This window comes from Rhinolophus sinicus, linkage group LG01 (assembly GCF_036562045.2).
Source record: "Rhinolophus sinicus isolate RSC01 linkage group LG01, ASM3656204v1, whole genome shotgun sequence".
NCBI lineage: Eukaryota > Metazoa > Chordata > Mammalia > Chiroptera > Rhinolophidae > Rhinolophus > Rhinolophus sinicus.
The window spans coordinates 96,651,163-96,676,105 of NC_133751.1; the positions used below are offsets into that span (position 1 = coordinate 96,651,163).

At 33.2% G+C, this 24,943-nt stretch overlaps 1 protein-coding gene across 1 annotated transcript in view; it reads right to left on the reverse strand.

Annotated features, from left to right (window-relative positions):
* The window catches only part of LIPI (lipase I), a 35,845-nt gene extending 22,084 nt beyond the window's left edge, over nt 1-13,761 (reverse strand). The window contains exons 1-6 of the mRNA XM_019741997.2: nt 13,384-13,761; nt 11,037-11,145; nt 8,795-8,896; nt 4,718-4,807; nt 3,576-3,743; nt 1,771-1,863 (exon numbers count right to left, since the gene is read on the reverse strand). Coding sequence (XP_019597556.2) covers nt 1,771-1,863; nt 3,576-3,743; nt 4,718-4,807; nt 8,795-8,896; nt 11,037-11,145; nt 13,384-13,677 — 856 coding nt within the window. The 5' untranslated portion in view covers nt 13,678-13,761. The remainder of the gene's footprint in view (nt 1-1,770; nt 1,864-3,575; nt 3,744-4,717; nt 4,808-8,794; nt 8,897-11,036; nt 11,146-13,383) is intronic.
* Between the last annotated feature and the right edge of the window lie 11,182 nt (nt 13,762-24,943).

Here is a 24,943-nt window from a genome sequence, read left to right on the forward strand (position 1 = left end):
AGGCCGAAAAGGAACACCCACGGAGCCATAGGTAGGGGAGTCATACCACTGTGGTCTCACTGGAGGCTGGGCCCACCGGACGCGTGACCTGCCATCCGCTTTTCCGCCAACCGACCAACTGACGACTCTCCTCCCTCCTCCTCCTCCCTCCTCCTCCTCCTCCCTCCTCCTCCTCCTCCCTCCCTCCTCCTCCTCCTCCTCCTCCTCCTCTCCTCTCCTCTCCTCTCCCGCTCTCTTCGGCTCTGCTCGGCTCCTCGGCAGTCCTCCGTAGTCGCAGCAGTTATACCAGCGGCCAATCGGCTAACCGGCCACAGCCGACAGCCAATCAGCCACAGCTGACGGCCATTCACCACCCGAGCCAGTACCCCTTCACGTGAGGCCGAGAGCCTGTAAACTACTCTCTGGGGCTCTGTCCCCACATGGGTATCTACCCAAAAAATCTGAAAATATTTATCCATAAAGATACATGTGTTCTGATGTTCATTGCAGCTTTGTTTACAGTGGCCAAGACATGGAAGCAACCAAAGTATCCTTGGATAGATGATTGGATAAAGAAGATGTGGTATATATACACAATGGAATACTACTCTGCCGTAGGAAAAGATGAAATACTGCCATTTGCAACAACATGCATGGATCTTGAGATTATTATGCTAAGCGAAATAAATCAGACAGAAAAAGTCAAGAACCATATGACTTCACTCATATGTGGGATGTAAAACTGAAAGCAACAAAGGAACATGACAAACAAACAATGAAGCAAAAACTCATAGACACAGGTAACAGTTTAGTGGTTACCAGAGGGTAAGGGTGGAGGGGTGATGGTAGAAGAGGGTAAAAGGGGTCAAATATATGGTATGGAAATAGAACTGACTGTGGGTTGTGAGCACACAATGTGACATATAAATTACATATTACAGAATTGTACATTTGAAACCTATGTGATTTTACTAACCATTGTCACCCAATAAATTTAATTTAAAAATAATAATACTAAATAAATTGACGGGCCCAATTCTGAATAATCAAACACATCACTAATGCTTAAAGAATTATAATATCTTAAAATTGACAGCAACTGTAACTGTAAAACCCTGACAATAACTGAGCTAAACATATTTTTAAATATGATAATCTATTTTAAATATTTATACACCAGTAACCAAGGTCAATGGCAGTGACTAGAAACTTTTCTCAGAAGATTCTTCATATAATAGGATTTACTTTTATTTATAAACCACTTCTAGATTTGCATCTCTAAACAAAATAATTTTGCTTTCTTTACTAGCCCCTCATAAATCTATTTATTTAATTTATTTATAAAAGATTCTCTCTTGTTCTTCAAATTTTTCCTCTTGTCTAACTTTAAATATCTTGGGAAGATTATTATTTACTTATACTTTTTTTGTATTCACATGTGTAGTTTCAGTTCCCAAAAGGGTGGCAAATAGTGTAGATAGATGTCTTAAACTCTGTAACCTGTTATATGCTAATATAACTCTAAGGGTAGGAAGGATAATCATACAAATTTGGGGGAAAAATAAACAAGGTCCTTGATTGTTTCTTTGGGAAAAATGTTACCCAAAGCAAATGTTCATTTTATCTAAAAAAATCAAGTCCTAATCTGAATTTGTACAATTGGCTCTGACAAGTTTTAAAATTCCTTGAAAGCGCATGATGGAATTTGAATGGGTAGAAAGAAAATTTTGAATAAAATATAAATGAATATTAGAACTAATCATCTGTTTATTTGATAAAAATGTAACTTACTACAGAATGGATTTTTGCCAGCAGTATCCAAAAACACAGTGATCCTAAGAGATCTTTCTTTTAAAACATCTTTCCACTGCTCAGCCTGAAAACCTGGGATTTGAGAAACAGAACATTAGAAATTGGATTTCCATCAAATAGCTTACAAAACTTTGAAATTACTGAAGGAACTAAAGCATCAATGAATAATAATATTATTATTATTTTTGTATTAATGGGATTTTTATAACAAATTATTTTTCAAATAATTTCACATTTTATTTATTTTAATTACAATAATAACTCTTAAGCTAAAGATTCACAAACAAATCTACTCCCTCGGCAGATATCTTATCAGAGCTTAGCATATTCTCTATGGCTATTATCCACTTGTCGAAATGTTTACTATTGTATTACAAATTCAGAATTTTACTTGTAACTCTTTTTAGTATACTCAGCGGACTAAATTGATTATATAAAACTTGAATACAAATTTAGCTCCATGACTACAGCCCCAATTCTTCTATGCATAATCATATAGGTATGATATACACATATGCATACATTATACATATTACATATAGCATAGATATCATCCATATACACTATATATTATTAGTATATGTATATATTTCAGATACATACATTGAATGTACACATAGAATATGTATTATACACACACGTATATATTTAAGACGCTTCCCACTTCCTGTAGTTGTCTGTTGCCACGTTTCTACCTCCAAATTTGAGATCTGAATGTAGTAGACAGAAAGAATGCTTGACAGACTTCAGAGGTTTAATACGAGTTCTCACTTGTGCCCTTAAGCAATCCATATGTTCACACTAGGTCACAATTTTCTTATTTGTATGGAAAAGTGATGGGACCAGAAAAGCAATCACAAACATAAGGTCTGAAAAAAACGAATACAGCAAAATGTCTTGTGGACTGACGGGGTCTACGGGGAAAATAAGTCTGGTGAAGCCTGCATATTTCCTGCCTCTTCTAGCGATTCTCTGTGTACATTAGCATAAACCTCCTGCTGAAGAACACTGCAGGAGGCTGTATAATTCATTCAGCATTTGTAATTGCTTCCCATTTCATGGAGCCCCTTTGGCTTTGGAAACATTTCTGGCAAATCCTGTCAAGATACTCATCAGATGTTTACATGCTTTGAGTCTGGTATTCTCTTTAGGAAACCCTTAATAAACAGCCTCCGAGATTCCTTCCAGCTCTAACATTTTATTTTTATGTGGACTCTTTTTTCTCTAAATTCCTCACTGGCAGGCTTTAATTATCAGAGGTTGTAATACTTAACTGCTCTTACCAAGCTTTATCAATTTGGAAGGTGTGAACGTAGAGTCATGTCCACTTGCTAATAGCCAATGAAATGCTATCTATGCTTCACACCTCTTCACTTGCTCCTAACATTTCCTATTAAAACAACAACAACAACAAAACAAAACAAAACAAAAAAACTCTCAGTGCCACTAAGAATGCACAAGTCTCTTTCTTTAGTGCAAATATAGATGGATCACAAATAGACAGTGAGATCCTTTTGAATATCAAAAACAAGCATCATCATGAAGCTACCAAATTTGCCCACTACATTGAGCATAGAAAGGCAGTTAATCAAGTTCCTCTCACTAAACATCTTAAAAATATTTAGTAGGAAATGAACTATTTTCTCTGGTTGTTCCACAGATAGTTTCTCTACAAAGTGTTAACATATTCAAAAATAAATGAAAACTTCCAATAAAAAATACTAAGACAATTATGTTATTCATTTTCCACAAAGAATCACAGTAATTATAACAATCGATCTTACCTAGCCTTGGACATGATTTTTTCTCAAAGTTGTCACAATCCACACATAAACCAGTCTCGTAAGCGTCATATGAATGACAAGGAAATGAAATAAAATTGCAGTTTGTTTCCAAAGTTGCCATGAACAAGTAAACTGCTCTCTGGTGGTCACACTTAACAAATGGTATTCCTTAGGTGTTAAAAATCAAGTAAAAGAATTGTAGGTGTATTAAACCAAATTCAAGTAAATTAGAGAAAAATTAAAGATTAAGTAGTATTCAATACTGTGTTTTATGAATGTTAAAGTGTTGACTACAACGCACAGTGTTATCTCAAGCAACTAAACAAATAATGCCATTGAAAATTTAAATTTAGTATATCTTTTACATGAGATTATAAGAAATTTTTCTAAAGTTATAATTAACACAGTAAAAATGTTCAATTTCAATAATTTAACAAATTCTACAAACACAGTGCTACCATACTTAATAACTAGTGTATTCATTTCTCCCTTCTAACCCATCTCACTTAACATTTCTACTCAATGTCAGAGATGACTTATGAAACCGGGTGACATTAAAACTTTATCATGTCCCTTTCCTCCCCAACTTCTTATACCCATTTCCCTTTGACCAAACTTCTCCAGCTGCAATAGCCTTTAGCAGTGTGTTACTTGACAAGTTGCCACTGTAGAACTCAGAACATTTCTCACTGAGCCTCTGAAGTGAGCCAAATTCCATACCTGGAGCAGTTGTTGAGCTATTTATATACAAAACAACCAAGTGCAAGAGTTAACAAATGTATGCTTGTACAGTACTATGGTGATGGTAAAGATTAAATCCTGAGACCAAACTTGTGTGATATGATCCTCAGCTATATGTACTTTGTCAATGACTTATAAGGTCTCCTAATGTTTAAAATTATAAACTAAAACTGCTGAAACTATAAAGTAATAGGTCTCATCCATGACCAAATGGGATGTTGACTAGTAACCTTTATGAACTGAGAAGGATTAAATTAAATCATTTTTCACTAATAACTCTCAGGAACTATGGGCACTGGTGATCAAAATCTTGCCCACAGATTAAGAGGGAAAAAGTACGTTGATTTACTTTTATCTTTTTTGAAGCATATGTAATTCATTCGAAAATACTATTGGTGTACCTGAAAATATTGACTTAGGACAGCCAGGTTGCTCTACTCCTCCATTTGGATAAAAATCCACATGTCCCACAGGTTCTTTAATGCCTAAACCTGAGAAGAAAAATCCACAGGTTCTTTAATGCCTAAACCTGAGATGAAAACCACCCAAGAATCACAAAGCGCGTATAATCAGGTCAGCAACACTTGTATAAAACAAAATCTCCTATAAAATACATTGAAAGTGACTCTTTTAAAAGTTGAATTGAAAATAAATGCAATTTTTAAGAAGATGATTTTTTCTGCTACTAATTCCTCAAATTAATTCCCCATGAAAATTATGTTTCATTACTTTAACACATTTACCAGTCACCAGTATACTATGGGCTTATCAAAATTCTGTGTGCTATGAATATATAAGTGAAAAAGAAAAGAGGAGCAAAAATGCTTATTGTAGTAGAATTATAGTCCACTGGAAGGAAGACATAACAAGTAAAAATACAGTATGTCAGGTAAGAGCTATAGGAAAAATTAAATAAAATAAGAGAACAGTGAGGGGAGGGAGGGTAGTAGGTCACACTTCTAAGTAATGTAGTTAAAGACTTTCTCAGTGAGGAGGTGAGAGTTGAACAAAGACGCGAATGAGGCCGTGAGCCAAGGAGGTACTGTGCGAACACGCCTGGGGTACTCAAGGAAGCCAGGGAAGCTAGAGTATAGTGTGTCAAAGAGGGAGTACTGGAGGAAATAAAGCCACGCCATGTAGGAGCTTTTAGGCAAGATTCTGGATAGTAATACCTAGAACTTAGTGCTAGATTCACAAATTGGAAAACAATCTAAATATGCTGCTTCATCTGAAACAAGCTGGGTCAGAGTGACATGAAATATGTAGCTATGATTTAAGGGCTTCTGTATATGTATAGATCCTTGGGGCACTGGGAAAGGTGCAAATTCTGGGTCCATTACCAATATGGCGTCTACAATCCAGGGGGCCATCCATAGGAATGAAAGAGGATAGCAGGTTCAGAATATTCAGGATTGTGATTAGATATAAAATCTCATTGCCAAGTAAGACTGCACTGCCTTGCCTTGAGGCACAATAAATTTCCTACAACAATGAACTCTTAAAGAGCTTAGTAATAGGTGTAGCATAACAAAGATAAATATTTGGATCTGAGAGTAAGGATTAAGATGTAACAACTTTATTTAATTCTAGTGTGTAACAGAAACAGTTAACAGCTAGTGAGGTGTTCCCAGGGCATGAAAACACAGGGCGTGTGCATTATGAGGGTGGGAATTCAGCTAACAAGGAAAGCCAAAAGACAACTTAGATGACTTCATTAGAACCCCCTAGAATTCAGCAAAGCATGTATGTAATTTGATTGTGACAGTGGTGAGGGTATGGTAACCAATCACTCTGTACATTCAATCAGTCACTTAGTTTGTGGAATTTAAGCAAGGAGAAACAGTCTCCTAAATACGACCCAAAAAAGGTCCAATATTTTTGGAAATCTTTAAAATGTCCTCATACCTGAACTCAATACGAAATTCCAAGCAAGACTAAGGGTTCTAAGATTGGAGCCATCATTTTCTCCAATCCGCCACTGAATTAGAATCAAACCAAGAAGACTGCTCAAGAATCAAGCAGACGCAGAATACATTTGTTATTAATGTACAAGCAGCCTTTGATTCAGACATGTCATTTCTCTTTTTTCAGATGGAGGGGGCAGGGTAGCTTGGTCTGCTTAGGTCATTTATTCCCTTGGTTTCAAGAAGGGTGGGTAGAGCAGATATGACTCTTTAATTTTCTTTTTATTGTAAGATATAACACATACATGCCAGAAAAGAACATAAAACATGATGCTAACGATTGATTATTTTTTACAAAGCAAATAGCCACTTCACTATCACACTCTGTCAAGAAATAGCACCTTAGAAGCCCCTAGTGTGCCCTTATGGGATCACCAGCTTCTCGCTTTCCTCTATAAATAAATAAATAAATAAATAAATAAATAAATAAATAAATAGTCTTTTCTTTTAACAAAATCGTTTATTTTGCTCTTCTTTACCTTCTAAGGATGTCTCCCAAAATATTATAGTTCAGATTTTCCCTTTTTGAAAATATATATAAATTAATTCATATTTCATGTATGCTTTTGTGTCTGGCTTCTTTAGATTAGTATGGTTGTGATATTAATCTATACTGTTAGGTGAATATTCAGTGTCAAAATTCTCTGTTCCTCACTTGTGATAGTCATGAAAAGATCAATCAATGTGCCAACTATGTGGCATGTAGCGGCAACTTAGATCTGATAGGCTGAGTCATCCAAAGATGTTGAGAGTACAGTTGACCCACCATATCCATGGTTTCCACGTCCACAGATTCAACCAACCATAAATCAAAAATATTTGAAAAAACGAAAATGTTACTCTGTTACCAACATGTACTTTGGCGTAAGGCCTATGATGGTTGCATCTATACTGAACGTGTACAGACTTAATTTCTTGTCATTATTCCCTAAACAATATAGTATCACAACTATTTGCATAGGATTTACATTGTATTAAGTATTATAGGCAATATAGAGGTGATTTAAAGTATACAAGAGGGTGTATGTAGGTTATATGCAAAATACTACACTCTTTTATATAAGGTACTTGAACTTCCGTGAAGTTTCGTATCTGTGGGGATCCTGGAACCAATGCCCCATAAATACCAAGAGATGTCTATATAAGACAATCCAAAGGAGTTTATTAGGAAAAGTAAAAAATGCGAACAAAAATAATAAAAAGTATGAAGAACTAATTCAAAAGGCCATAGGCAGAACTGAAATTGGGATTTCAGAAAGAAGAGTTCAGACAAAGAGCTGCAGAGTAATTGAGCAGTAGGTGTCCTGTGTGTGGAAATGTTAAGCTGATATAAAGGGCTAGAGACAAAGAAGACTTGAGAGTTTGGAGTTATCATACTAGAACTATAAAACTTTGGGGACTGATTCCCTGTAAGATGAAAGTAAACTTAGATTCCAAAGAAGGAGCAGAATTGTTCTTATTATAGGCTCAGCTGATTGGCACATAGATACAGAAGTTGAAAATTTTTATGGCATTTATGGTCTTTATATTTCTCACAAAATCACTGGTATGGGTCGTCACAAGGTAAATTCAGAGGAATATGGGACCTGGACCAAAGAAAAAAGAAACCTGAGGAAACAGAGAAGTAGGGGCAGTCTGAGGGGCACTTCCTCCTTCTCTATCTTAGCATCATATCCTCCCCATGCCCACAATCACAACACACATTAATGAGAGCAACATACTGGTGAAGTGCACACTCTGAAACCAAAAGATATGATTTCAGATTCTGCCTCTGCCACTTACTGGCCTTGCAATTGTGGTCCTAGCTTTCTCATCAGTATAAAATGATGATAATGGCTATTTATCTCATGGGGACTTAGACAAATCCCATAATTAATTTATAGAAAGCACTTAAAACATTGCCTGATGTATAGGAAGGGATTGATAAATATTAGTATCATCATTTTCAAATCAGGAAAGGATCAGGGCCATCTAAATTATTCCGTGATAGTGCCTGTCCAACGTACTCTGGCCAAAACTATCAACAGCCTGTTAGACATTTTCAGGAAGATAATTTAAAACAATGAGAAGTTATTTCCCTACCTTTAGGGAAAGGTATTCTTCATCTGTGTCTGAATTGCTGTGCTCAGTACTAGCTGATAATTATCACAGCGAGAAAATGAGTGGGGGGAATGGTAACCTAAATATATCAAGAACATTAAGCCTGGGGAAAATTGTGATCAAATCAATAAAACTGTCAATAGCATGAACAGGATGAAGTATTGTTTTTGTCAAATTTCAGTTTTTTAGGATGACATGACAGTTCTTGAAACCTAAAGGAGGAAAGCTGCAGGCACCACAGGATTTCATGAACTCCAAAAAATAGTACTTTGGGGGAAATATAATCAATATATAATTACAGATTTATTATCACTTTATGAACTACTCTTTCTCCTCTTACATTCTCCTTTTCTTTAGTATCTGCATCTCATTTTTGACTTTCAAATAATTAAGCAATAAATCCTGCATTGTTACCATTGGTATCAGAATGGATGACATCCACAAACTTTGCATCAGTGTAATCTAATCTGGCATTTGATGGTTTTCCAGAGAATTTTGGTCCAGCAGGGTCAAGACCTGAAATTCAAGAAAGAACCTATAGATCTATTGATCAAGTCCTATTACAGTGATCATTAGATTATATGCTTGCATTATTATTACATCATAAATATAACATGCCTGTACAGTTTTAGCTTAAACCTGTCTAAAAACAAAGCTAAAGATAAATAAAATTGTATGTATAGCAAGTATATTCATTACATAAATAATACGTTTTACCAGTCTTATCAACAATCTAGTGTTAAGCCACACTAGAGATGCCTCAACAAAATACTGTAGAGTTGGTTTTTTTCCCCATTTTTATTTAAGTAATTAGAAATAAACTGGTAGAACTTTAATAATAAATAACTACTACTACTTCTGAGGGGGAAATAAATCAATACCATCCTGGTCCTATCTTGGACCCTGTTCCTTACTAGTTCATCCTGGATCTATCTATAAGTTAAATGCAATTTTGGCTGTGGAATAAAATGTATTTATTACTGCTTTATATTTAAATAAACATATTTATTTATCATTCATTTCTCATAAAAGTTTACCACACACACATAAGAAAAGAAATATATATTCAAAGTTCCGTGGAATATGGATATATTTCTGGTGTATTTGAAATTCTAAATAAAAATTCTAGGCTCTTGACCTACTGGAATGTATCAAAAAAATGAGGAAGGAGATAAAATTCAGCACCTGGAGAACATCTATGCAGTAGATGAAACTATCATCTTAAAAATATATTTTAAAACGTAAATATAATGTTACTCATCTCAGCCCCCCGCTTTTTTTAGTCTATATATTTTATGTAACATTCCCACCTTTTCCCTGCATAACTAAAAAACCCTCCAATCTTACATGTTATCATGTTATCTGGCCAGTACTTTAATTTTACCTTGTTTCTATATCTCTCAATATAGTCATTTGTTACTTTTGCTGCTAATGCTTGGTTAGATTTACCCACATGATGACCAAGCTTTTTTTGTTCACTATGCTTCTTTTTTTTAAAATAGTATCTTTCTTTTTATTTATTTTATTTTACTTTTTTTATTATCAATTCCTTTTGTTTCCCTAGTTTATTTAGCACAACTACAGAATGAAGCAGAAACTTCTCTCTTCCTATAAATTATTATGATGTAGAAATACCACATTTTCTGGCCTTGTAAACGGTCATAATTGCTTGGCATGTGGAGCCATTCAAACTGGACTAATACTCATATGTGAGTAAACAAACCTTAAAATAAAGTAGGATCGTCACCAGTTTAAACAGAGCTAGTGTGATGGTTGAAAGAGAATGAGCTTTTGGTGTTAGTGATATTTGTGTAAATCCTGGCTTAGCTGACCCTCCCACATTGATTCAGTTATCCTCAGCTTTCACATCTGTATAATGGGGAAAACATTAAATGCGGTCAGAATAAGTAACGTATACTAAAGGTTTGAAAAGATCCTAACTATCTGTACAAGTTATTCACCTCTTCCTTACCCCTTTGCTTAACTAAATCTCTATTATCTTTTATTTACACTTGAAATTATTATAAATCTTCTATGGACATGGGTCTTCACAACTTTTAAAAAGCTAAATAGTTTGGGAGGGATACTATCCTTCTAGTTCTAAAATCACCACCATTCCTAAAGGAACGCATGAAAATCCATGTCAGCATTATTTGGTTACCAAGCTTACTGGATGTGGTAACACTGGTAAGGAAGAATGAGGGAAATCGGGATCCAGAATTGCTTAAGCTTGGATACCAGTTCCTGATTCTCTCTTCTGGCATTCAAGTAAAATTTTCAAAAGAATTGAAATACATCAAACTTTGTGAAAACTAAATACAGTTTATGTTTATATTTTTAGTTAATACATGAAAAAAAGTTTTCTGTTTAACGGTCCAAATTTTTCTCTGGATTGTTATAAAAATGTTTCTTTAACAGGGGCTGCAGAAATTCATCTGTTTCTTTTCAATTCTATAAGGGTAGCTTAAGCTCAGTTAAGAACTAAACAAGACTTTAAAGTCTAATAAAACAAAGACTAGCATTTGAGTATAACATACAAAAAAGAAACGTTTGTGTATTTCTATTACTTAATTACTGTACCTATCAAATTCTAAATAAAGTAATTTCTGATACTTAAAAGTGTGCTAAAGTGTTCATTTTGTCGAAAATATTTTACCTGTTATTCTTCCAAGGTGACCGTGAAATCTCTTTCCAACGAATCCACTAATATGAGCCCCTAAGCTCATGCCTATGAAATGAAAATTATCAAGAGACGCTCCATGCTTCTGCAATTAAAAATGTAGTGTTACGATTTTCCTTTCAGCAAAATCACAAATTAGGCCTTGTGCATCAATATCCTAAAATGTGTTTTGTTTTGTTTTCTAGTTTAATCCATTTCTGGGAGACAGGGAATGGGATTTCATCATTTCAAAACAACTATATCTTTGCTCAAGTTTTTCCAGAAGAGATCTGACTTTTCTCTACATTTTTAAAACGCCATTACATTTTTATTTAAAAATTTAAAAACCTTTGTCATCTATTATCTAGAAGAGTATATGCAAAATAACACATGTAATTAGTAAAACATTTTATAATAAAGATCATTGAGTGCTTACTTTGTACTAGCTGCCTTGATAAGTGCTTTATAAATCTCATAATTAATATTTGCAATATTCTTGTGAGTTATTTATTTTTATCCTATTGCCTAAAACTGTTCCTAGCACCTATTAAATGCTGAATGAATATGGTTTAATAATGAGTTGCCCAAAGCCACATACTACAGGGGAAAACGATAGACTTCAAGTCCAGGTCTGTTTAACTCCAAAATATATACTAATCTGCCTCTGTGTTTCCGCTGATCAGATTGTGTCAAAAATTCTTGACACAGTATGAATAATGACTGAACAGTATGAATAATCATCCTCACTTCAGAGACGATACAGTAAGACTCATAGATTTTTAAGTGATTTCTCTGGGTCACAAGCTGGGGAGTGATGGAGACAGATCTTCCAAGCCCAAGTTTTGAACATCTCTGAGAGTCTCACGTGCCCCATCCCTGGGATGTGGGGGGCATTAGCAGCTCAACTGAGGGAGAATTTCTTCATTTACATTTTCGGGAAACAAGTCATGGCCCAGTCTACACAGTGCCACATCTGATGGTTTGGAGAAAGATGTGGAGCATTAACTGCTTATGAGAAACTAGACTCAGGCTTCCCAAGCACAGGGTGATAATTTTCTTCAAATTTTTCAGAGCAATGCCCAGAAACCTGAGGGAGTATTGCTTTCAACTTTAGTGCAACTGATCTTTTCATCCCTTCTCTGTAATATGAACCCTTTGCAAGCAAACGGACTCTTAGAAATTTATCTAACATAATAAAATTTCCAATTTAACATTCACATTTCCCACACTTTATGGTACATACTAATTAATTTAGAAAAGAAAACTACTGCTATAAGGAAAAATCAATTATTCAATCTACAGACTATCAGTAAGAACAGGTGCATCAATTACCTCCTCTGTCTCTCTAGAGTCCAGAGAGATGGTTTGGTTTTGTCCAAATTTGAGAATGTAAAAATCATGATAGCTGATTTTAATTCAATGGTTATTATATGTCAGGCACTGGTTAAGAATTAATTTCATTTAATATTTAAATACTGTTATAAAGTTTTGTTATTCCAAATGTATAGATAAAGAAATGAGGCAATTGTTCAAAATCACACAGATGATAAAAGATGGATTTGGTCTTTGAAACCCTCCAGTCTGACTCCTAATCACTACATGCAACTATTTCTTGGCTGTGTTATGCTTGCTCAGTTTCAGCAGAGGCTTGGAAGTTAATCGCAACAACAACTCAAAGGCAGATTTCAAGTTCAGAAATACCCCCAAATCAGACATCGCCCTTCTTTCTCTCAAGTGCCCATCACCATACCTCTCTCTGGATCTCCCTATGGGTTACTTAGTAACCAAAGATGACCCAGAACTGTCCTGAATTTATTTGACCCATCTCAACCCTGGACCTAAATCCTGCACAAATGTGTATAAAACTGAGACCTGCCTCCAAGGTTGGCAGAAGTATGCTCCTTTTCAATCTGTTTTTCCCTCCCTTTTATTTATTCACACTTGATTAACTATAAACATATTAGCTATACCTTAGAAAAGATATCTAAAGAACCTAATGATTGCATAGTTTATCCACTCTATCCACATAGAATCACTCACTACCTTTTCCTGAAATCTGTATAGGTAAAGTTTAAAAAATTAAAATCTTAAAAGACTTTTAAGATAAAACACAATAACTTAGTCTTTAAGATAATTTTTAAAAATCATACAGTTCATGTCTAGATATAGAATTATCCATCTATACAAAGAAAGATGACTGCACACTTTAGCATATCAAAGCAGTAATTCTGAATGCCATGGGGGGAAAAGCATTAAAAGCACATTCTTTTATTACCACTTTGTGGTATCGCACAACACACTGCATATTGTATAACATATATCGTATGTAAAATTCCAGACTTACCAAAAGCATCTGAATGCACTGACTCAAACTCGCAGCAACTTTTCTGGCATTTTTAATTGCTCTATTGTAAATAAGAGTTGTAGCACCATGGTTCCAGTCAACTACAATTAGATTCATATCGTCTTGAATCAACAAAATCCTTTGAAAGTTCTGAAGCCATTGTGGGGTGGAGCCTGTTGGTCTGTATCCATGAACAAGCCAGACTGTTTTCTTGTTTGTGTCGAAATTAACGTTAAGTGAGTTATTCTGCTCAAACAATGGCTCCCCACAGTTTAGGTTGTTCCTTGTATACATTATCAGAAACACCTCAATTTTGGGCTTAAACAAATCTCTGAGGGAATCCTTTATACTTAGCTGAGAGAATTTAAGGCATGGTCTTTTATTCTCTGAAATAAAAAACAATTCAATCAAGCTGAGTACTAGGATAGTATTTGATTCGATTCCTGTTGCTGATGCAAAGAACAGAATTGAACTCAGAGGGTGGGGAGGATTTCATTTCATTAGCTCTTCCACATAATTAACTGACCAACTATAATATTCAAATAATTTGTTGATTATGTGAAAAGACTTTTTGAACTAGAAGTACTAAAAATGGAAATAAAATACAGAAATAAGTGTAGTTAATTTAAAAATAAGAATTATTTTCAAGTATATAAAGTAACAATGGTGTGAGCTAAATCATTAATAGTATTAATAAAGAAAGTGTTATGCACAGTTATAAAAGCAGATAATTTGATTATGAACTTTAACAGAATTTCTTTAGAATACTTATATATGTATAATAAGCATTAGAAAAATATAAATTTTACCTGACTAGTGATCAAATAAATACAAATCAAAACAATAAGGTATCACTTTCTTCCTATCAAATTAAACAAAACAGGAAAACCCTTTTAACACTCAACAATTGTGAGGGTAAATGTAACAAATATTCATATAGATGGATGCTGAGAGCATAAGTTGATGCAACACCCTTTTGACATTTTATATATGTGTCTGTACCACACACACTTTTACATAAAGTTAAAAATATTTATTTTTCCTGATTTTCTTTCTAGGATTTACATTAATGAAATAAACAATTATATTAAATGTAAAGGCATTAGTCACAGAGTTATGCATAATAACAAAAAAGTGTAAAACACCTTAAATATCATTTTATAAGTATTCTCATCCATGTGTTCATACTATCTATCTATCTATATCTATCTATCTATCTATATCTATCTATCTATCTATCTATCTATCTATCTATCTATCTATCTATCTATCTATCTTCTTAACTCTCTATCCATCCATCCATCTATCCATCCTTGAAGGAAGTAGAGCAGAAAATAAATAACTAAGCCTAATCAATAGCAATAGTCATTGCTAGGCTGCTTTGTGTTTTCTTTTTCATAGCTTTTCAGAATTGTATTTTTTTTCAAAATAATTATATACCATTTTTAAAATGAAAGTATATGTTCTTACTGCTTCTGAAAGTTAAACTTAGTAAGAAGATTTGGGAAAACAATTTCTTGATATATGTCAAAAGTTCACAGAAGCTGTATTATAATTTATACCAGTAATTCCACTTCTAAGAGTTTATCCCCAAAAAATAGTGCCAAAACACATTAAAAATGAACTAATATAAGTTATTTTAATACTAGGGAAATAGAAGTGATTTAACTGCCCCAAATTAATGATTTGATTAAGTAAACCGCATATATACATATCTGATAAATAGAAATATATTTTTAATATATAAATATGTAATACATATTTGATAAACCATAATAATATGCATTAATATTCATTAATTGCAATCATTCTGTTTGGAAAGTGTATGTGTGACATTGTCACAATTATTTAGAAGAAGATATAGGAGGAAGGCAATAAAGGAGAAGTAAGACCTGCATTCAATTCCCCAAGTTAACAACAGAGGTACTTGGACAAATGAAAAACTGATACTTTGCTCTAAGTACTAGGGAGTGAGGAAGTAAAGAGATAGAATAAATCAAACCATAGTGCAATATCAGTGATTATTACACTGAAAAATTATGTAAGAAATTGTGTACATCCACCTTCACATCATCTGGAACTCTGAGAAGGCCAAATGCAATCAATACATCCAAACTGCTGGTCCATTCCAAGCCAAGGTAGATTTTACTTGGCCTTAGAATGATTAATGAGGAATAAACCAGCAAGATCTCAGTTAGAAAATAAGGGAAAGAACTCACCCAAAACAATCAACAGAGAAATCTATTCTCTATTACCAGATGTAGAAGTAATTGCAGAAAACTACAGCAAACATGTCTCAAAAAAAGGAGCAGGAGACCCTTAAGAGAAAATTTATTGAGGCCGAAAACAATAGGATAAGGTGAAACGTGGAATAAGACAATCCAATCCAGGAAAAGTACAAATGCAATTGCAGAATAAAAATTCACATTATAGATACTAAAACACATGTGGAAAGCTCACTTTAAAGTAAGAATGGAGGAAGAAAGAGATTAAAATTATAAAACGAAATATAGATATGGGATAGTCAATAATGATTTAAATTAAAAATCATCAGTTTCCCTTGGGCTGGGGGGAGAAATTTGGGGAGGGACAGAGTAGTAGTTAGAATAATTAAGGAAATAATTGTATACCAGGGTGTGCAAACTGAAAAGGTTCATCATAATCTAGAGAAAATCAGTTAATCGCACTCACCGAGAGTCTTCCTAGAAACTGGTCTGGGTTTCAGTGAAAGTGAAAGGTACCCTAAAAACATCAAAGCAGAAAATCCAGGTTACATATAGAGGAATGAATTTATGATGACGTCACATTTGTCTTCTAACAATACAGCAGACAGATAAACATACAATGAATAAAGATTACAAGTGAAAAAGTTTGTGGTCTAACAATTTTGTATTCTTCCTAAAGTACACCGTTCATAAATGATATAGTATAGCTTTGATGTTATCATTGTTAAGTAAATGCTAGATTTATTGAAGACAAGGTCCATAGAAACTCACAGTATAAAAAGACTGAAAGTGAGCATGTGCAGGCACCAAAATTCAGAACACGTTTCTTTATTTCACACGAGTGCATTAAGTATGTCTGTTACAACACGCAACATATTGAATTTTGAAGGTTCATATTAGACACAACCACGTCTATTTGTTTTCAAGTGCGCACATTATTCATGTGTTGTGTCTGTACTCCAATTGGTCAGTCGGCAATAAGTCTGGTCATGACGGGCTCGGACACAATGAAGTTCCAACTAGCCAGAATGGAATGTGTTTAATGAGTTGATCTGTTTACATAGGCATTTACCTCTCGTCCAAAGGCGCTCATTTGGGTATTTACAAATACTTAATTATAGTTTATATTATCATTTACTTTAAGTATTAATGTCAATAATTTTATTTATTTATATTTAATTATATATTAATATTATTATTTTATAATTCAATACTGCCGTGTGTTGCAATGGATGTACTAAATGTGTCCGTCTGGCTGAGCATCTTAACTGGGGCTTATTTTTGTGGTAGAGCTTATATTATGAGCATCCTGCAAAAATCATGCTACAGCTTATTTTCCGGTTAAGTCTTATTTTTGAGGAAATACGGTACTACTTGACTCCACAAGTGTGAGTAATAACTGCTTTATATCAAATGCCACTGAGGGTTTGGCTTTTGTTTTGTTTTGTTTAACTTTACTGTGAAGTGGAAAATAAAGAGTTACTGTTTAATGGTTAGAGAATTTCAGTTTGGGAAGATGAAAAAGATCTGGACATAGATAGTGGTGATAGTGTATGCATTCATAATAATGTGAATATACTTAATGACACTGAATTGTAAACTTAAAAATGGTTAAAATAGTAATTTTTATGTGTTTCACCACAATTCAAACAAAAACATACAGAATCCAATTTCTATCATGTTGAATATCTGATTCCAGACTTACCTTACTTCTGTAAACAATTAGAATACTGGATAAAAATATATGCAAGAAAAAAAGTTTAGACATTGGACGAGAAACATAAGACAGTGATCCCTGAAAGAAGGGAATCAAATCATTTGAACCCTATAACTAATACTTTCTGTCTGCGGGTAGTTTCCACACCACACTGCAGGAAGACTGAACCCTAGGAAAGTGTGGTGGTCTTACTGAACTAGGGAAAAAGACTGGAGTTTGGGGAGGCTGAAGCAAACTGAATTTGTATTGCAGAGTGCCACAAAGGATGGAGCCATGCAGAGGCAGAACTCTGAAATCTGCAGGGAGTTCCCATGTGTGGGTTGGAAAGTGTGAAACTCCGCAAAGAGCTGAACAATTCCAGAGGTCACAATGGGCTCTGACATAATGAAGTTCCAACTAGCCAGAGTGGAATGTGTTTAATGAGTATCATGGATATTCAACAGAGACCCTAGAAGGATCAGACTTAGTTTTTAGGGATCTAAACGAGTAAAAGACATCATCCTTTCTCCCTCTCATTGTCTCAACTCTTCTTGCTTTGATTCAGCTTCTTTCTCTGGCAGGCAGCAGGCTATTTATATCAAATACTGAAATATTAGCAATCTTGAGGTTAGAAAAGGTTTCTCAGACAACATTACCGTTTAAGTTGAAACATAAAAGAAAAAGTGATAAATTGGACACAGATAAGAATATGAATATATAGGCTTGCAATACGTAAATCTGAAAAGTACCAGAATACTCGTATGTCAGTGTGTTGTATGTCTGTGTTTATGCACACACATATATGTAAAACAATAGAACAATTCAATGTTTAAAAATTAGCAAAAGAATTGAAGACACTTCACAAAAGATGGAGATGGTATACTGGCCAATAAGCTCATGAAATGCTCAACATCATTGGGAAAATATAAATTATACCAAAGTAATATACCACTATGCACCTATTAGAATGGCTAAAATTAAAAAGACCGACAAAACCAAGTATTGGTGAGGATGTAAACCAATTTGAAGCATCCCACATTACTGAGGGAAATGAAAAATCTTAAATAAACAATCTAACTTTACACCTAAAATAACAAAGCCGAAAGTGAGTAGAAATAAATAAATAAACAAACAAATAAATAAATAAATGAAATGGGAGTCCGAAAAAACAATACAAAGAATCAATGAAACCAAGAGCCAGTTCTTTGAAAACATAAACAAAATTGATAAACATTTAACCAGACTCATCAAGAAAAGAAGAGGGAGGACCCATATAAATAAAATCAGAAATGAAAGTGGAGAAGTGACAACTGACATCACAGAAATACAAAGGAAAATACGAAAATACGACAAATAATTATATGCCAAAAAATTGGACAATCTGAAAACAATGGATAAATTCCTACAAACATGAAATCCTCTAGTACTGAATCAGGAAGGAACAGAAAATCTGAACAGACTGATTACTACTAACAAAATTGAATGTTAATCACAACAAATCAAAAAAATCACACCAAACAAAAGCCCTAGACTGGATGGTTTCACAGGTGAATTTTACCAAACATTCAAAAGAAGAATTAACATGTATCCTTCTCAAACCATTCCAAAAAATTCAAAAGGAGAAATGATCCCCAAGCTCACTTTACGAGGCCAGCATTGCCATGATTCTAAAACCAAAGACATTACAAAAAAGAAAAAACAAAATTACAGGCCAATATACCTGATGAACTTACATGCAAAAATCTTCAACAAAATATTAGCAAACCAAATTCAGCAATATATTAAAAAATCATACACCATGATATTCCTGAGATGCAAGATTGGTTCAATATCTACAAATCAATTAATGTGATATACAACATAAAAAAAAATGAAAGATAAAAATCATGTCCAATTTCACCACTTTTATTCAACATAGTATTGAAAATCCTAGCCACAGCAATCAGAGAAGAAAAGGAAATAAAAGGCATCCAAATTGGAAAGAACGAAGTAAAATTGTCATTATTTGTAGATGACATGATACTATATAGAGAGAACCCCAATGATTCCACCAAAAATCTGTTAGAACTAATAAATAAATTCAATAAAGAAGAAGGATACAAAATTAATATTCAGAAATCAGTTTTATGTTTATGTACTAATAACAAACTATCAGAAAGAGAAATAAAGAAAACAATCCCATTTGCAATTGCATGGGGAAAAAAAAAAACAAAAAACCTAGGAATAAATTTAGCCAAGGACATAAAAGACCTATACCTGTAAAATCATAAGACACTGAAGAAAGAAATGGAAGCAGATACAAATAAATATGAAAGGCCAGACAATCAAGTTTGCAAACTTTCCATTGTGCACTTACACAGTAAAAAATTTGTGAACTTAATTGTCTGGCCTTCGTATACACCATGCTCTTGGATAAGTAGAATTAAAATCATCAAAATGTCCATACTACCCAAAGAAACCTATAGGCTTAATAATTCAATCCCTATCAAAATACCAATGGCATTTTTCACAGAACAAGAACAAATAATTCTAAAGTTTATATGGAATCACAAAAGACCCCAAATAGTCACAGCAATCTTGAGAAACAAGAACAAAATTGGAGATATCACAATACCTGATATCAAACTATATTACAAGGCTATACTAATCAAAACAGCATGGTACTAACATAAAAATAGACATATAGCTCAATGGAACACAATACAGAACCCAGAAATAAATCCACACTTATATGGCCAATTAATCTATGACAAAGGAGGCAAGAATATGCAATGGGGTAATGACAGTACAGTCAATAAGCATTGATGTAATTGTTCCCCTTCCCTGTCTTATAAATATCCCTTGCTTTTATCTTCCTATCAGAACAATATTTGGGTTTCTGCCTGAACCAGTATTTCCCATATAGCTATTCTTTGGATCCCAAATAAATGCTTATTGCCATTCATTTGGCCCTTTATAGTTTAGTTAACAGGACAAATGCACACACATCCAAAAACACACAGGACTAATACACACACACACACACACACACACACACACACACACACACACACACAGATACATGAGCTATAAATCATTATACCTTATGCAGCAATCCAAAAGCAAAATTCCCAAATAATACACTCAAAAACATATAGAGCAGTCCACACTACAATCCACAGAATAGGACTACAACAGGAATAATTTCAATTATTGTATTTTAAGTAACATAAATGTAGAATTATTTTTTATTAAAATTATAAAATGCCTTTTTCATGCCAATAGTGATTACTATATTCATGATGAAATACCAGTGACACATTTCCATTAAAATTAAGTATTAAAAACATCTGCTATCCCATTAAGGATTTTTTAAACATTCTAATTTATCAATAAGAAAAAGAAATATGATCTAATCATTGGATACAGACATTATTGTCCTTATTTTGCATGTGATATATTACACCTAAAAATATGGAAATAGCAACGGAAAAAATAAATCCAATAGGAAATTTTAATATAAACATGTAATATGTAAATCTGAAAAGTACCTGTAAATATATTGAAAAAAACCAATGGCCTATATTAGCAATAACCAATATAAAAAGTATAATTCAAAAAATTAAAAAATTGAAAACCACAAACATGTATTTATTAATATTACTGTAAATATATATTTTTCTCAGCTTTCAAACTTTTCAAAACTTACTTCCCACACTGAGTGAATTTTTTCTGGACTAACCATAAATGTATGCTCTCCCTCCATCCCTGCCCAATCCGAACACCCAGCAGAGAGAAAGTGGCTTTCTTCTTTCCACATTTCAAGCTATGAGGAAACACATCCTGAAGCTGTGGGTGGCTTTTTTATTTTTTCAGTGCTTGAATCCAGTGGTATTTAATACAAAGCTTTTCAGTTATGTGAGAAAATAAATTCCTTCTTTGCCTAAGCTTGTTTGAACTGGTGATTTGCAAGTTAATTAGTTCTTGAAAAAAAGGAAGAGAAGGAGGGGAGTTGGAGGAAGAGGAGTGGGAAGAAGTGGAGAAGGGGAGGAGAGAAAGGATAAAGTGGAAAAGGGGAAGGAGAAGAAGAGAAAAGGAAAGAAAAGACCAGAAGGAAAAAGTAAATATACAGTACCCATAAAAGAATACTACGAAGCTGAAAAACTACACAGAAACAGAAAAGATTTGAATAAGCACTGAGATATGCCATAATCCAGAATGGAAGAGCTAATATTACAAAATTGATTCTACTGAAATTAATTTATATGTACAATGTGATTCTAAATTGTCTCAGTGAGATGCCTGCAAGGGGGGGATAATGCCCAAGAAAAATGAATGATATTTTAAAGATAATAAAAAGTTTTGATTAAAAGTATGTTCATATTATATATCAATTAAAAAAGAGGCCTGTGAAGCTGAGTCAATAATTGATAAATTAATGAAACAGAACAGGAACACCCAGCAGTAAACTGTATTATCCTTAACTATGGAAATTCAAAGCAGTCAAAGGTAAGGGATTTTTAAATAAACAATGGCTAGGATAATTATTTGATTCTTGTTATATTAAACATTTTTGTGTAAAATGAAAACTTATATGAACAAGAAGAAACATAGAGTTAATATGGACATGATCTCAGATTGAGGAATGACTTTTTAGCATAAAAACAAAGGAAGAAATTATCAAGTATGAGAATTCATCGTACATAAATTTAAAACTTCTTCAATAAACACTATACACTAGCCAAAAGACAAAAAATAAATAAACTAGGGAAATATTTTCAATATAAGGTAGGAAAGGAATTAATATACTTACATATAAAGAACTATAAAAGAAAAGAAAAAGAATACCCCAAATTGAACACCAAGGAAAGGATATAAACATATTTTATAAAATAAAATATTCAAATTGCTCATAAACTTATTTAAATGTCCCTAATTTTCTTAGAAATTAAATAAAAATTAATTAAAACAACGTTACTATGAATTTTTACCATTATACCCATTGACCACCAATATCGATGTTATGTCACAGGATTTTTAATAGTGAACACTTAAGAATCAACTACATATATGGCAATGAGAGACTGGAAAAATAATTTATGGTGTATCCACAGATGGGGACTACATGCAGCAATTAATAGATCTATATAGTCCATGTATATAGTTATAATTTTGTCTATAACATATAGTGTTTATACCGTATACTATAAACATATACACAGTTTGTGCATATGCACATATATTTATCGTAATAGGACTGGTAGGGAATAAAACAATCACTTAATTGTTTATAATGATGGTGCTATTAGAACAGATTTTTTTCTGTTTTCTTGTATTTTTATGTGCAGTTTCTATTTTCTGTATTTTAATATTTTCTGAATGTTCTAGATCTAAAATATTCATTTATTAGTTTTATAATGAGGAAAAATGGTTTAAATAGACCAGGTAATTAAAAATTATAATAGCAAAAATAATAATAATAATGTTATCAGCAAAAAGATAAAGGTATCTAGAAAAAAAGGATAAAGATTGATTTTTTTAAATCCTACTTGAAAAATTAACAAATTGAGGGTCTGGGAACTAGACTAAGTAACTGTATTGTGATTAGAAATTCAGTAGCCGGGGCAAAGTCTTAGATTTCACTGCCAAATATATAGGAAGATAATGACTCCAGCAGTATCTCAACAGAGAAGTGCAGTGAGAAAGAATTCTAAAAATCTTAGGTTTAAATTTATAAAGGCAGTAAAATTGCTAAAAATATCAAAGATATATGGTAATGTTAGGAGCAATCCTTCTAGGTTATTCAGCTGTACCTCTGGCGTATATTTCCATTATAGCGAAAATGGCTGTGAAGAGGTCGATAGGGAGATCACAATGGACAGAGTGCAGAGGTGTGGACAGCGAGTGCACTGGACATGGACAGCTGAGACTCCAGAGACTCTAGCTTCTCTCAAGCATCTCTTGCACCCTGAGCAAATTCTTTTTCTTCTCATCTTGGAGCCTTGGTTTCTTTAAATGGAAGGAATGCAAATAAGTGATCCCTATGACTTGTTCTAACATTCTTTGATTTAAAACCCATTTTCACACTTGGTAATCTTCAGAGACAAGTTATCTTGTCTTGCAACTTCTAGCGTTGACCAAATCAGTAACAGGGGGCCTCAAAATCCAGCCATAAAAAGCTAGCAATCCTAACACATTCTGGAAAAATTTAAACCCTTTTCTTCTGATAACCCTCTGAAACGCCACGCTCATCTCAAAAAGCCTCCTTCCTTCTCTTTCCCCATTTCTGAAAATAAAACATATCTGCTAACAGCAATAACATCAACATGTAACATGTAAACATTATAATAAATTCAAATTTTGTGTCTACAAATACATTTTTATTAGAATACTCATTTGTTTTCAAATTGTCTACAGCTGTTTTCATGTTATCATGGCAGAGCTGAATAGATGCAACAAAGATTATATGGCCCCCAAGGCCTAAAATATTTACTATCTGGCCCTTTACAGGAATATTTGCTGACCTTTGCTATAATAATAATAGTAACAATCACAACTGCCATATAGGCAGCTAGTACGAATCACAAACTGTACCAAGAATATATATATTCGTATATATGCAATTTGAATATACAGAAGGTTCCCAAAAAATGTATACACATTTTAAGAAAGGAAAATAACTATTACAATTATGCTGATGGTAACCACTTTAAGCATCTCTTGTAATTGCAGAAGTCAAACGTGATTTGTATTAATCTTTTGTTATAGGTATTACAATTTTCATACAGTTTTTTCCTTTCTTAAAATGTATATACATTTTTTGGCACCCCCGGTATATTTATACAGATAAATATTTACATATAGTTTGTTCAGCTACCTCTCTACTCTCCTTTTATTCTATTTAAAAAAATTTAAACATCTGACTAATATCAGTTTTTCAGAATGTTTTTTCTTTTCTTGAAGGCAGATGTAATCATATAATGATTTTCATGTTGAATATGTGAGACGTGACCTCTAGGAGGTATATATCAGAATCTCTAGTAAACTTGTGTAACTTGAATAAACATACTTATATAAATAAATTACTGAAAATTCAACAAAATTTCCTAGGCCTGTGGGAATTTGAGGAAAAAGCAAGAAAGCATAAGCGTTTACATGGGTTAAGCATGATTTCGAGAATCACTGAAATCTTTAATTTCCTTATTTTCTATTTACTGCGTCTTTCTGCTCCACAGAATATAAAACTCAAAAATTTCCAAACTGTATGATTAGCTCAAATATAAAATGGAAGAGAAACAAGAAATAATTGGAATTTCTAGGTGATATTTTAAAGTTCTTCAACTATCCCTTCAAAAAAATTTTTAAAATGTAAAGAAAGTAATCTGCTTTTGCAAAATCCCTAAAAAACATAAAATAGTGATCATGAATTTTAAATTTTGTTACTTTTCTTATTATCATAAAGTAGAACAAGTAGTTCTACTTTATTGCCATAAAGTAGTAAATGATATTACTAAAATTAGTAAGCTTTATTACCATAGACCAGTAAACCAGGAGAAGAAAAAGAAAGGGAGAAGAAACTTGTAGTATATGTTTACTTTGTTTTCTTTGCGATTGATAATTTACCTATGTAAAAATTTTCCTCACAAGTGGGTTATTTGAA